Genomic DNA, 15,491 nt, shown 5'->3' with positions numbered 1-15,491 from the left:
CATTCTTCAGGTCCTGCACCTGCTTCTTCTTGGAGGCAACCATCCTGCCGATTACGCCACTGTCAAATGATTGAAGAGACAGCGAAAGAGATTTAGGGACAGCCACCCGTATACTTGAATCAGGCTGCCAAAATGAAAGATTGGAAGCAAATGACTTGTCTCAGCAGGCTTCAGTCCAACAATAGAATGACAACAATGGGCAAACATGACAATTTTAAAGCTGGGCAGGGGAAGTGATGTCAGCCTGGCAGGAAACAGAAGTGATGTCCTTGAGTTCAGGCGAAATTTCCCGTGGTTGGTCTGCCAATAACAAAGAGGAAGGATTAGCGCACCCTGTCACCCCCCTGGTCTGGCACAGAATTATCTCTATGTGAGCCCTTAAGCTGCCTCCCATGCGCTCATGTGTAGCAGCATATAAATGATGTCAAGTTTTATTGCAAGCGAGTTGCTTCTGGACTTAACATATTTCTATAATGTCCACTCAGGTTGTTTCCAGTAAGAAGCTGACAAGACCACTAGTTCTTGGAAATGGGAAACCTGCAGGAAAAGGAACTATCACAGTATGTTATGTTTTACATTTGATTTTCTCAAAAGAAAAATGAGGATCATCATGATTTTCTTCAAAACTGAATCTTTTCCATTTTTTTGGCACATTAGGGTAGATGTTTTTCTTTGAATTGTATTTAGGGTGTATGAGTACTTAGGCAAGTTTTTATCATTTTCCTTCATTAAGGCAGATAAAAATGTATGCACTCTTCTTTTTTTGTCTTTGCTGGTAAATTTTATAGTTCTCAGTGTTGATTCATAATCCATATAGATCATTAGGGTTCAAGTGTTATAGATCGATGATCTGGCTTCCTAAAATGAGCAAACTTTGAAGTAAGATTGTTGTGCCAAAATGAGATTAAAGTTATTTTTACATCAGAAAATAAAAGAAAGACTGTTTTTCAGCATTGAGAAGGAGATTGTATATAGCCATCCATCTGATACTGTTGCACCATTATTGGTTTACTAGACCATAAGTCCTTGTTTTCATGCTTTTAAAGATCAATTTCAAATTTTAAAAGTGGACCAGTCTGTCTTTACAAGATTTGACTGTCTGTTTCACAAAGGAGATCCGACATTCTGCACATAGTTGTACAGCAATATTTTTGCTGAGCCAAAAAATGTTGTACATAATTCCCAAAATTCTTCATAACAACAAATTGTGAGTCACTTATAAACCTGAGGGATGTTTGTTCTGGGTGAGATCACTTATTGTGGACACTAAAGAAAGAAGCTTGCGGTAGTCCATCACATTTTAGAGAGCATGCTCACACAGTATATTTTTTGACTTAATGTAGGATAATCCCTGAGCTTCATCATACAACACAAGGTTAGTAAGTTTCACAACATATGAATTATTTAGATTGCTGAAATGATTTCCACCGATGAAATTTCAATGTGAGCTATGCAGAGTACATATAGTTTCAGGGGAGGCTGAAAAATGCTAGCTATTGTGACAGATTGGGTCCGCTATCGCTCCCTTGAACCCCTGTCCAAGACGCCAGGCACGAGGTAAAAGTCCAAATATTGACTTTATTCAAACTGCACAGTACACAAAGCACCCTCCTATCCACAATACTCATAAATTCTCAAAACTAATAATCAATAAACTCTCCACCACTCCCAGACGCGTTGTCACCCTTCCACCTAGCTCAGCTCATTGTCTGGGAGTGCCCACAATCCTTTTATAGTCCGTGACCCGGAAGTGCTTCTGAACCCTCAGTCCATGTGACTTCTTAGCACTCAGATCAAAAACTCTTCTTTTTTCTTCACCCCGGAAGCACGTCATTCCCCTTGTCCATGTGACTCGGACGTACTTCCGGGGTGTAGGGCAAATAATATTCTTTGCTTCTCCCTGCAGCTCCATCTAGCGGCCCCTGTGGTATCCAGTAGGGCTGTGGATGAAAACTCCATTGTCCAGGATTCCCTGCTGGTCTTCGGGGCACCTCCATGCTGCAGGGAGGGCTCCATCTGGTGGCCTGGGGGTATTGGCCACGATGACAAGCTGGTCATAGACCACACTATGCATAGTTGTGCTTGTTTTTATGCAAGGAACTGACACTGGAACCAAACTTAGTGATAAAGGATGGTTTCTCTTCTACAACTGAAAGGTCCCAGATTGATATGGAGATATCATTAAGCTCTCAACTAGTTGTCATACAGTTGAATTTTGTACCAAGTGATAAGCAGGTCACCTCAATTCAACGTCAAGTTGTGGATGGGAAAAATGTAATCGTAATTTGGGATATGTGTCTGATCATTCAAAGTATATCACTTTTTTAGAGAGTGGGTCAGTGAAAATTCATTGAGGATGTAGGAAATTACTTGGAGAACTTTTACATGTCTGGCCATCATGCAGTTTGCCACCACAATAAAATAATAAATGCCATACCTGAAAATTGTTATCATATTTCTTTATTAGTCATCATTATTACTTGGCTGACATTTTAAAGATAGTTTGTTGCATTTTTTTTATTTTTCTCCAGTTGGAACAAAGGCAAGTGAAATGACTTGATCATGGTCATGCAGTATCAGTAGCAGAACTTAAACCCACAGCTTCAGGGATTGAAGTCCTAGGCCTTAACCACTACACCACACTGCCTGCATAATCATAAATTGTCTTTTAATTACATCATGTCCTAAAACAAGGTTGCTTGAAATTTGAAGTGATGTCAGATTACCTAAAAAAGCATTATTGGTAGTTTTTCCATTTAATCATAGGTGTTATGTTCTGTACATTTGTGCAAAGAGAAGTGCTGAGTTATCAGTTCCTCATCTCTTGGTTGGTAACCAGTATTCCTAAATTTCTGTAGATAAGTCCATATACCAGGCTGTTTGATCATGTTATCAAATTGCCTCTGCATTGCTCTTAACACAAAAGATATCATCTAACCTGTTAGGTTCTTTTCTAGATGGGTGACAGGAAGAAATACTAAAATGAGCTATGTAAATCTTACCTATAAAATTTTACCTGTCTTACTATCCATGTTGCATCCCTTGTGTTTCATCCTCAGGAACTCTACAACAGGCTTCTCACTGACTGGGTCTCTCTTTACTTTTAAACCTTTGTACCAACAGTAGAGGGTTTCACAAAGGCATCCCCTTATGTCATTAAAGGACAACAGTTAAACAAGGAATTAACAATCTAAACTGACGGCCTGCTAGTAGGAGTCAGACAGAGACACTGGCTTTAAGCTTTAACTCAAAAATTATATTAATTTGCATCAAAATCAGTAATAACAAGTATAATATGATACAAGGAACCATACAACCTGGATGGGTTAAATCTTCATGTACTCCCATTAGCAAAATCAAGACGCTGGTGAACACCTAAGTGGCTCACTTCCTTTAATTACAGATTATGTGTTCTCAATCCAAATGAAGGCAGAGAGGGAGGTCTTTGTGGTGCAGCACACCAGTAATCACTGGTCATAGTATAGTTGTACAGCTATTTATAGCCTTACCTGTGTTTTTTAAAAGCCTATTGAGAAAACGGGCACACTTATCCTGAGGAAGGAGGAGGTTTGTTGATCCCAGGGGGTAGACGTGGCTTCACTGCAATTTACGTGTCCGTGGAATATACGCCTGATTCATGCAACATTGTGGAAATTGTACAAACATCCAAACAGGTAAGATCCACTACCTGTCACTCTCAGTTGCTGTTGAAAAGGTAAAAGAGGCAGTAAAAGCTGTTCATTGCCTAGTTAAAAAGATCCCATACAAGCTTAGTAAAGTCCCAGGCAAAAAGGTTAAGAAGCAGGTAGTTCTTACTGGAGAGAGTGCAACTTACTCTTCTTGCCCGAACAACCTTTCTCGCCTTCAAATCTCTGCTGCCAGAGTGTGCTGACTTTTTACAGTTAACAGTTAATCAAAACGTATACACCTTCCAAGCAAGGTTTGTTCACTTCCCCCCGACTGAGGTCGACCGATGAGGTTAGGTGGCTTTTTTATCTAGGAAATAGGAGTACTTCTGGTGCAAGGGCATAGGCCAATAGAAATACTTCCGGATCACATGGAAGTTCCACAAAGCAGAGATTAAGAATCCCTGTAGCACCTCCGGCGGCCCTATAGATGTGAGTGGTGTTTTAAGACAATTGAACTGGAAATTCTCTGATCTGGATCGATAAAAGCTGACACACAAATGCTGGTGAATCTGCCTTTGTCCTATCTCATAGTCACTTGAATTTTTTTATTAAATTTTATTGAGTGTTCCTGCTTACGCTAAATTAGTATGCGCCTTATGGTCAATGATGTCAAAGCTGCACTGACAAAAAATGAGACATACAGTAGGTATATATGATATTTGGAATTATTTATTTTATGACTTGTATAGTACATTTCAGAAAACATTGTGGCACGGATTCAACATTATTAATATTGTTCATATTCATTTGCTTACCTTCTTCCGCTTGTGATCAGTGACTGCGTTTTTTTTCCCCGATCTTGCCCAGTCTGCACAGGACTCCAGGACATGCAGAGGAAAGAATTTTCCTGTGCAAGGAGAGCCATGAACACTCTTTTCTCAGTAAACCCTGTACATGCCTTGCACAGTACATGTGTGTTGATCACGTGGAAGTCCCACAAAGCAGGGATTAAGAATCCCTGTAGCACCCCCAGTGGCCCCCACAGAACCCAACAAGTCTGTCATAGGGAACTACAATATCCAGAGTGCCTTGCGGGTAGAGGTAACATCGCCCAAGGAAGTTGTCTCCCATTGTCTCAGGGAAGCCTGTGGTCTCTCGCTGTGCTTCCAGTATACTGGCCTCCCAGTCAGGTATTGTTCCTGGGTCCAACCCAGCCAGGATGCCAGTGTACCCACTATCATGTTGGCATGTTCTGCCTGTCTTCAGAGTGAGATAGGAAAATCTTCAACCTGTTTCTCGTGGCATAATATATCTGGCCTTCCATCAGGTTAAGGGCCCATGCTCCATGCTGGCCGGGACGCCCACTGTCCATCAAAGTATACATGATTATAAAGTTTTCCCCCTGTCCTCTATTGGCCAAGTGTGCATTTGATAAAGGTGTTACACTAAAGTAAGAGGTCTTGTTAACAAAAGTTTCTACTGCCTTGACTGTTAAGTACTTACATCTACTATCATGGACATAAGATGATGCCCATGTGCGGAAGAGGCCATGGAGACTTAGTTTTGGGTGTGAAGTTGGCCTTTACTTCCTATGGGATATCAATGAGAGACCAAAAAAAAAAGTGCTGGGAGCACTTGTTAAGACTATGTCCATTTCTGGCTGAAATCACTGTAGTGGTTAAAAAGCTCACTGGCACGGTGACTGAGATACAGCTGTAAATGTGAAAACATGTTTTATTTGAGATCCTACTTTTGTGTTTGTGTGGATAGCAAGTACAGTGGCGTGTGGATTTGACTCTCACTGTGAAATAATAGACCTATTGTTTTTTCTTGTGCAAACATTTTAAGGGACCATTGGATTTTTTAAATCCTATCTAAAAGCATTTGTACATTTAGAAGTGACTTATGATCATTTAACTTTTGTATCTTGTAGAGTATGATCCTTTAAGTGACTGCTGTGTGCGACTTAGTCCCAGCATTTGTGTACAGAGAGCTGTGTTTGCATACTTAGAGTTACAGAAGGTGGAATCTGTTTAAAATGAGTGTTAGACAGGATATCAATATGCAGAAGCAACTTAAAAATATGCAATTTGAGGACAAGAGTACTTCATCTCTGCTGTTTCCCATTGGACAGGAGAGGTTTGCATCTAATTGAGTAGTAGAGGGAAGAATTAATGCCTACAGTGCCTTCTGGGTGGTGGAATGCAGCACCTTCTGTAAGAGGAGGTATTCAGGTACCTTAGTATCTTTTTGATACATAGAACTTTTAGAAATTTGGCTATTTGCAGAAGCTAGATAGATAGCTAGCTAGACAGATAGACACACACTTTGGTCTCAACTATAGGTCTACACTACTCTCAGGGCCCAGTGCAATTGCTTGCGACACTGGAATGATTTTCAGTGTTATAGGCAGAGAGCAGGCAGTTGACACTTGTGCGAGGGTAGGAGCTGGAGTCTGGGAAATTAAAATTTATACAGAATATGCATTCATTCATTTTATCAATTAAGATGCATGCATATACTGTCTCAAGATTACAGAGCCTGAGTAGAAACAGCATTAAAAAAGTTGGGAAGTCTGATATTTGGCAGTCATTTTCAAATGTTATTGATGGCGATGGCAACCAAGTGCCATTTGCTTGCTGCAATAAATGAGCTAATATACAGTGGACACAAGTCAGGCACCTTGGTTTTAAAGTGCCACGCTAGGGCAGTAGCGAAGGGTCAAACTAAACTGACATTCTTGTCAAACCTGTCAAAAGTAACAACTGATGCTAAAAGCAAAGCACTAGATAAATGTGCAAATTTTGTTTGCAAGGATACAGTATATGGCTATATGACACAGTGTCTTGTGAGGGCTATATTCAACTTGAGCAGTACCTGGTTCAAACGGCAGCCAAAATTGGAAAATCTGAAGTTTAAAGAGTCTGCCCCATCTGACGACTGTATTGAAGCATGTGGTACGAAAAGCCTGAAAACTGAGAATGGATATTGTATATGACATGCTAGAAGCAGTCAATAATTATGGGTGTGCTGTCACAACTAAAATTTACACCGAAAAGTTTGAGAAAACCTCTTTCATATCATGCTACCATCCATTGTATTAATGAGAGCTACAGTCTTGTGTCAGAGGTGCTTTTTGCTACACCATTGAAGCAATCATGATTAAAATAGGTGAAAACATTCACACTTTTCTGTTTGAAAAATGTAAGAGTTTTCAGAATTGACTGCAAACACGATCGCTGCCTTGTGCTGCTACATGTAATGCCCCTTTTCTTAACACGATTGTCTAAAGTGCTTTTACATCAGCAGTGAAGGTCTTGTCCAATACAGTCCTCACAGTGAAGCATGGCGGTGGCAGCATCATGCTGTCGGGGTGTTTTTCAGCTGCAGGGACAGGATGAATGGTTGCAATTGAGGGAAAGATGAATGCAGCCAAGTACAGGGATATCCTGGACAAAAACCTTCTCCAGAGTGCTAAGGACCTCAGACTGGGCCGAAGGTTTACCTTCCAACAAGACAATGACCCTAAGCACACAGCTAAAATAACGAAGGAGTGGCTTCACAACAACTCTGGGACTGTTCTTGAATGGCCCAGCCAGAGCCCTGACTTAAACCCAATTGAGCATCTCTGGAGAGACCTAAAAATGGCTGTCCTCCAACCTGACAGAACTGGAGAGGATCTGCAAGGAGGAATGGCAGAGGATCCCCAAATCCAGGTGTGAAAAACTTGTTGCATCTTTCCCAAGAAGACTCATGGCTGTATTAGCTCAAAAGGGTGCCTCTACTAAATACTGAGCAAAGGGTCTGAATACTTAGGACCATGTGATATTTCAGTTTTTCTTTTTTAATAAATCTGCAACAATTTCAAAAATTCTTTTTTTTGTCTGTCAATATGGGGTGCTGTGTGTACATTAATGAGGAAAAAAAATAATTTTAATGGTTTTAGCAAATGGCTGCAATATAACAAAGAGTGAAAAATTGAAGGGGGTCTGAATACTTTCCATATATATATATAGTGGACCCTTGACTTACGAACTCAATTCGTTCTTGAGGGCTTTTTGTAACTCAAGTTGGTTGTAAATCAAGACTATTTTTCCCATAAGAAATAATGGAAATACCCATAATGCATTCCGAACCTCCCACTGCAACACTTACTTAACCTTTTCATAAAAAAGGGTTGTATAATGTGCATAATTTACCAAAACACCAATAATTTTTCTAGTGTACTAACCAAAAAGTTATAAAAAGTGCCTAGCCTACCAGAAACAACAATTTCATACTGTACTCACCATTTAATTTAACATCTTTGGACTGCAGGAAGGGAGGAGGAGGAGAATGAAACGGAAGGTGGTTATTGTTTAGAAGGAGCCTCCTTATGCAAATCTTTTCTTTGTAAAATTATTGAGATGGTGGATTTCGACATGCTGTACATACCATATTTATTTCCCAAAAATTATCATTAGAAAATCAGGTGCGCGTCATACATGAGGAAACTTCTTATGCTTGGGCTTGCTCGCGCACTCATGCTCTCTCTCGCTCGCTTGCTCGCCCACTCTCGCTCTCTCTCTTGCTCGCTTGCTCGCTTGCACGAAAGTGCTCGCTCTCTCTCTAAACGCTTCCTATACAATCACAACGCGCATTGTACAAGGGGGAAAACTTTTTTCGCAATTTTCTTTGTAAAAATTAGGGTGCGCGTTTTACACGAGGGTGCGTGGTACATGAGTAAATACGGTATTAGCGGGATCGGTCACATGAACACCACTCTAATATTTCCGCACAATTTCCTTCTTCGTTTCGATTGTGATTGCTTTCTTTACCTTCGTTACCTTCTCTTCCTTCCTTAGCAATTATGCATCTTGCTTGCCATGGTCTTAGTGAATTATACATATAGATAAATCACTGCACTGACCGAAATTATGTCCACAAACACATGTATCTGGACTCCAACTGACGCTTACGAACGCTCTCGGCTGTTTGTTTACAATCACACAAGCGGATACACGTTACCGCATTCGGGTTGTAACGCAAGACGTTGGTCATAAATTAAAACAAAAATTTTGGTCGTAAATCAAGTTGTCCGCATATCAGGCTGGTCGTATGTCAAGGGTCGACTGTATATATATATATACACATACATATATATATATATATATATATATATATATATATGTGAACTTGACCCAGGACACAGGCAGACAGACATCGTTATGCTCACCACACACTCGTTTTATTTACACTATTTACAGATTGTCCCGAGCTCAACTCCCCAGTGCCTCTTGCACCGATTCAATAACTCTAGGCCTTAGCGCCTCTGTCTCTCTTTCCAGGCCTTACAATGCCTCTTTCTCTCTTTACTCTGGCGCCTCCAGTCCTCCCGCTAGCTCCGTCCTCTTCCACCCGACTTCGCCCAGACTGAAGGGAGGCCCCTATATAGTGCTCCCGGATGAGCACCAGGTGTTTCCGGCATCCACTCTTGGCGCGCCCCAGCGTGGCGGAAGTGCCGGCTGTCCTCCCGGCAGCTCTCCGGTCGCCACAATAAGTCTTCCCCCCGGCACTTCCTGGTGTGGCGGAAGTGCCGGGCTCCCGGGATAATTAGGCACCGGGGCGCCGCCTGGCGGTGGCCACGGGTCCCTACAGGGCTGGGCTTCAAAGCCCTGTACCCGAGGCCCCCTGCCTAACCAGGACGGACGCCCCCACTCTGTCTGGAGGAGGCACTCGCCCTCCTCCGGTCCTCAAGCGTCCGGCGGGCTCCAGCCCGACCGGCAACCGCCGCGGGATAAACCGGCATCGGCGCCGCCTGGCGGTGACCACGGGCCCCTACAGGGAAGGGCTTCCATGCCCTCAACCCGTGGCCCCCAACAGAACCAGGGCGGGCGCCCCTCGCGGTCTGGAGGAGGCACAAGCCCTCCTCCGTCCTCCCGGCGGGGCCACAATATATATATATATATATATATATATATATATATAGTGGAACGAGCCCCGGACACAGACAGGCAGACATGTTTAAAGTCACCACCACGCGTTTATTTACACAGTATTTACAATATCCATAAGTGCACCAGAAATCCCCAATCTTCCCCAAAGTCCAGGCCAAACCACACTGCCACTTCTTCGGACCACCTCCTTCTCTCTCTTCACCAACCTCGTCCGTCTTCCACCCGACTTCAGCCCTGAATGAAGGGAGGTAGCCCCTTTTTATCTGTACCCGGATGTGCTCCAGGTGTGTTCCGGCAATCTCCCACGAACATGCCCTAGTGTGGCGGAAGTGCCGGCTACATACCTGGAAGCACTCCGGGTGTCCCCACCCATCTTCCCCAGGGTCCGCCCCCTGGCAGTGACCACGGGCCCCTACAGGGTTGAGCTTCCCAACTCTGTACCCGTGGCCCCCAAAGGAACCAGGGCGGTCGCCCCCTTGTGGTCTGCAGGAGGTTTGAGCCCTCCTCCTGTCTTCCTGGGCGTCCTGGCTGGGTGCCACCCCCAGCTGTGTGCCACTATATATATATATATATATATATATATATATATATATATATATATATATTGCATAGTTTTATTTACTGTCAAATAATGCAAAGAATACGGGACACGTGTTTCACCCTAATTCTGGGCTCATCAGGCATTCCCACTCACTGCACCCCCTCTCGTGGATCGGACGTCAGCGTCGAAGCCTCTTTACGTTGCGCCACGGCGTGTGGTTCGTTTATTTGATAGCATGTAGATCGGAGTAATTACATTCATGGCATTCATAGTCTGAATCACAATCTGATTGTATGGGTGGTTACCTACCAGGTAACGCTTGTGGTTTGTCTGCAAGTCGGCAAACATCTGCCATGGTGCCCTCTTCAGTTGTGAGAAGCAGATCATAGAATGTTGCATAGTTTTACTGTCAAATAATGCAAAGAGTACGCGACTCGTGTTTCGCCCTAATTCTGGGCTCCTCAGGCGTATACACTCACTGCACCCCCTCTTTAGGTTCGAACCTCGGACATCAGCGTCAGAGGTGAAGCCACGGCGTGTGGTTCGTTTATTTGATAGCATGTAGATCGGAGTAATTACATTCATGGCATTCATAGTCTGAATCACAATCTGATTTTATGGGTGGTTACCTACCAGGTAACGCTTGTGGTTTGTCTGCAAGTCGGCAAACATCTGCCATGGTGCCCTCTTCAGTTGTGAGAAGCAGATCATAGAATGTTGCATAGTTTTACTGTCAAATAATGCAAAGAGTACGCGACTCGTGTTTCGCCCTAATTCTGGGCTCCTCAGGCGTATACACTCACTGCACCCCCTCTTTAGGTTCGAACCTCGGACATCAGCGTCAGAGGTGAAGCCACGGCGTGTGGTTTGTTTATTTGACAATATGTAGATCGGGGTAATTACATTCATGGCATTCATAGTCTGAATCAAAGTCTGATTGTATGGGTACATGTGGGATGACCAGTGTGTTAGAAGAAAAGAGATCTCAGACTGGCCATCCTGTAAGACAGTCAAGTGGCAAATGCTATAGGGGGGATATATGATAGACCAGGGGTAGTCAATTATGATTTAAGCAGGTCCGGATAGAGAAAATTTCCTCATGTGCAGGTCCGCAGCATTATCGTGTTTTAAGTTGCATTATAATTTTTACATTACAATTAATTTATATATTTTGAAGCAGCATTGCCATTGTATTAACATCTGCACTGTGTGAAGTCAATGACTCAAATTAAACGAAGAAAGTTCAATGCCATTTCAACAATATTTATTTTCAGTGCAACTCTGGACTCTGGAGGGCTACATACAATAAAATAAGAAAAAATAAATAACAGTAAAAGTAAGTAAAAGCAAGGTAACTTTGACATTCAACTGAGAATTATAAATAATAAGTACTTTCATAACAATAATAATAATAATAATAATAATAATAAGTTTTAATGTTTCAACAAAAAAAAGGACTTGGCCTCATATAAAAATAAAATATATAAGAGTTTTTAATATGTGCACAACTGAACAGGCATTACCAGTTTCACAGTAAATCTGAACATCTTTAAATAACTGAACGTATCTTCCCCTCGTATCCCACTGCCTACTTTCTGTTGTTCGGAGGGAGAGATGAGCTCTTGCTTGGTGTGCCAGGATTTAAATCTGGGCTGGAGTGCTGTCAGTACCATCCTCATGCATGTGTGAAGATTGTCATCACTGAATGTTTTTTTGTGACATCCCAAAATCCACGAACTCAGAGGGAAGAATCGTTAGCGAGTTGTTGGCCAGTAAAGGAATGTGTTAAAATCCTTGTTGACTGATCGTTAGTTGGCTTTAAGATCGCTTGTTTTCTGTAGCATAACTAGCGAATTTAGTGGGTAACTTTTCTCAAATGTAATTTTGTGCTTAGTTTCGTAGTGCTGGTTTCACATTCCCACATTTAACCACTGCCACCGTCTCAGAGCAGATGACACACAGCGGTTTCAAGCTTCCTATGGGAAGTATGAACATAAACGCCTCGGTCCATTTCCGGATTAAAAGCCTGGTTTTCAGTGTCAAGCTTCCACCGTTTAGCAAAAGCCATGGCACGTTGGCTATTTCGTCGCTTTTCTCTCTCTCTTATCTTCTCACTCCTGTATATTTTTCTCTCCATGTCACTGCCACTGCCACAAGAGTGCCAGCTGTTTTCTCTTAGAATGCAGGTTTCCCGCTCCTCTATTCAATGAAGGCCCACTCTACTCTGCCTGTGATTGGCTGACATTCTTGCCTTCACTTTGACCAATATCAGTCTTAAACTCTCATCATGCTTAAACCCAACCAACTCGAACTCATGAAGGCAACAAGTATTGACCATTCAGAGACACGTAGGAGGTCCCTTTCACTGAGTAGCGGTGTAGAAACACTGTCAGAAAAGAGTCGCCGGTAAAAATGTAATCTCCGCCAAAACTAAATAAAACTCAATTATATGTCTGGGTCCGGACAGAACAGATTCTGGGTCCAGACTGGACCGCGGTCCGCCTATTAGTGACCTGTTTGATAGACTTACATTTAAAAAAATTTTTTTTTTGAATGCAACGCTATCTTCCTGCACTACCTTTCCGATCTACTGTTCAATTGCGATCGACGTATTGAGCACCCCTAATCTAGTTAGTTGCAGTAATAAGAGCGTAAAAAGCACAACGTGTCCAGCGTGCAGTTGTCCAGGCGAGAGTGCAGAGTACGCCAGCCGCTGAGAAAGCATGCTCTGGCTCCACTGAAGTAGGTGGCACAGTCATCAGATACTGATACACTTGTTCTAAACAATGCCTGTGCTTGCTCTGAAACACCGCCATTTCAGCTTTTACTGGTGCATCAAGTTTCTTGTCATCATTCTGTGATGGCAAGTTTCTTGGCGCAGATAATGTGTTTTCCTGGTCAAGACAATCTCCTGTAATCCAAACTGAATGTCAGAATGGGAAAGAAAGGTGATTTAAGCAATTTTGAGCGTGGCATGGTTGTTGGTGTCAGACGGGCCGGTCTGAGTATTTCACAATCTGCTCAGTTACTGGGATTTTCACGCACAACCATTTCTAGGGTTTACAAAAAATGGTGTGAAAAGGGAAAAACATCCAGTATGCGGCAGTCCTGTGGGCGAAAATGCCTTGTTGATGCTAGAGGTCAGAGGAGAATGGGCCGACTGATTCAAGCTGATAGAAGAGCAACTTTGACTGAAATAACCACTCGTTACAACCGAGGTATGCAGCAAAGCATTTGTGAAGCCACAACACGCACAACCTTGAGGCGGATGGGCTACAACAGCAGAAGACCCCACCGGGTACCACTCATCTCCACTACAAATAGGAAAAAGAGGTTACAATTTGCACAAGCTCACCAAAATTGGACAGGTGAAGACTGGAAAAATGTTGCCTGGTCTGATGAGTCTCAATTTCTGTTGAGACATTCAAATGGTAGAGTCAGAATTTGGCGTAAACTGAATGAGAACATGGATCCATCATGCCTTGTTACCACTGTGCAGGCTGGTGGTGGTGGTGTAATGGTGTGGGGGATGTTTTCTTGGCACACTTTAGGCCCCTTAGTGCCAATTGGGCATCGTTTAAATGCCACGGGCTACCTGAGCATTGTTTCTGACCATGTCCATTCTTTCATGACCACCATGTACCCATCCTCTGATGGCTACTTCCAGCAGGATAATGCACCATGTCACAAAGCTCAAATAATTTCAAATTGGTTTCTTGAACATGACAATGAGTTCACTGTACTAAAATGGCCCCCACAGTCACCAGATCTCAACCCAATAGAGAATCTTTGGGATGTGGTGGATCGGGAGCTTTGTGCCCTGGATGTGCATCCCACAAATCTCCATCAACTGCAAGATGCTGTCCTATCAATATGGGCCAACATTTCTAAGGAATGCTTTCAGCACCTTGTTGAATCAATGCCACGTAGAATTAAGGCAGTTCTGAAGGCGAAAGGGGGTCAAACACCGTATTAGTATGGTGTTCCTAATAATCCTTTAGGTGAGTGTATTTCTTTATCTGTGCAAAGGCTCAGGAACAAGAAGAGATTTGTAATAATCTGTAATCATTTTGGTTTATTGTAACTGCACTAAATCAAAGAGTGCAGTGAAGTTCACTGGACAGCTGTTAGTAACAACCTCTTTCCTCTTAGAGTAAGCGAGCAGACAAGGAGATGGCTGTATGTTTTCAGTGCTTTGCTTGTACAGTGTGCTTGTATTGATAAGCAAAAAGTACTGTGAGCTGTAAAAAATATATATCTCCAATACTTGCTTACACTGCTCTTTTTTGTTCCTTTCTGAGAAAAAGACATGCAGACTTATGCTCAGAAATTATTATTCAAGTTCCATCGGAAGATCTGTATTAAATACTGATGAACCAGAATCATCGTAAAAAAAATGAAAAGGATAACTGGGCCAAAGAGGGGAAAACTTCAGCTACCTGCTTGTACATGATCATGTTAAACAATCTTATCAACCAAACATTACTTTTTTCAGGGTGTTTCTGTGGGCAGGCAGGACAAAATCGTTAGGGTACGGACAAGAGTAGGACAAATTAGGCCAAGTGTATGCAGAGCGTGCAGGCATGGGATGGAGTACTGCAGGAGCAGGCGGGCACAGGTTTCAAAAATCAGTCCCATGCAACACAGACCAGAATGACTAAAAAAGAAGAAATTAAAAAAAAAAAAAACTTCAAACTTGAGAGTTACAGTCACAGTGAGGCTTTATGCAGGCTTATTACCGTTGGTATAAAGGAAACGCAATAGCATTTTTTCACACACTTCTGCTAAATAATTTGTTGGCTGAAAGTACAGTACTTAGTTTACCAGAGAAAAGATGTACAGCATTGTTCAAAATGGCACTCACTTTTGTTTTAAATCCCTCTTTCGCTACTAACTCCAGAGAGTTCAGAGTGCATCCCATAACTAAAGCTGTCTTTTTAATTAGATTATTGATTTGGTGGTCCTCTGTTGAAGCCATGTTAATTGTTCACAAGTGTGAAAAAAGATGATGTGGCAATATGAAGGATAACCATCAAACTGGTACTATTGGGGCAATTGTGCAAATGTTGCATAGAAATGCAATGGTAAAACTGGAGTTATATCCTTGAAAGAGGCTTTCATTTAATCAGTCAGTCTTTATCTTCCTTTTTGAAGGACCCCTAACATCCTGGTTTTCACCTGTTTGACCTGTTGCCCTCTGGTAGGCGCTACAGGTCCATTAAATTAAGGACAAACAGACTCAGGGACAGCTTTCTTTCCCACAGCCATAACTACATTGAATCTAATCATGAACTGACCATGTATCTCTGTGTCTGTCTCTTTCTCTTTTTTCTCTCTCTCTCTCCCCCCTCCCCCACTCACCTTTTATTTGGATGTTCAATAATT

The 15,491-nt window shown here is 42.4% G+C and overlaps 1 protein-coding gene across 2 annotated transcripts in view; it reads left to right on the top strand.

Annotated features, from left to right (window-relative positions):
* The window catches only part of cpne2 (copine II), a 291,680-nt gene that overhangs the window by 92,247 nt on the left and 183,942 nt on the right, over positions 1-15,491 (top strand). For both annotated transcript variants that reach the window (XM_039762970.1, XM_039762969.1), the window contains exon 4: positions 486-560. In XM_039762970.1, coding sequence (XP_039618904.1) covers positions 486-560 — 75 coding nt within the window. The remainder of the gene's footprint in view (positions 1-485; positions 561-15,491) is intronic.

The sequence above is a fragment of the Polypterus senegalus genome, chromosome 9 (assembly GCF_016835505.1).
Source record: "Polypterus senegalus isolate Bchr_013 chromosome 9, ASM1683550v1, whole genome shotgun sequence".
NCBI lineage: Eukaryota > Metazoa > Chordata > Cladistia > Polypteriformes > Polypteridae > Polypterus > Polypterus senegalus.
The sequence above is the reverse complement of the archived record's forward strand: the minus strand, read 5'-3'. Positions and strand labels throughout refer to the sequence as shown.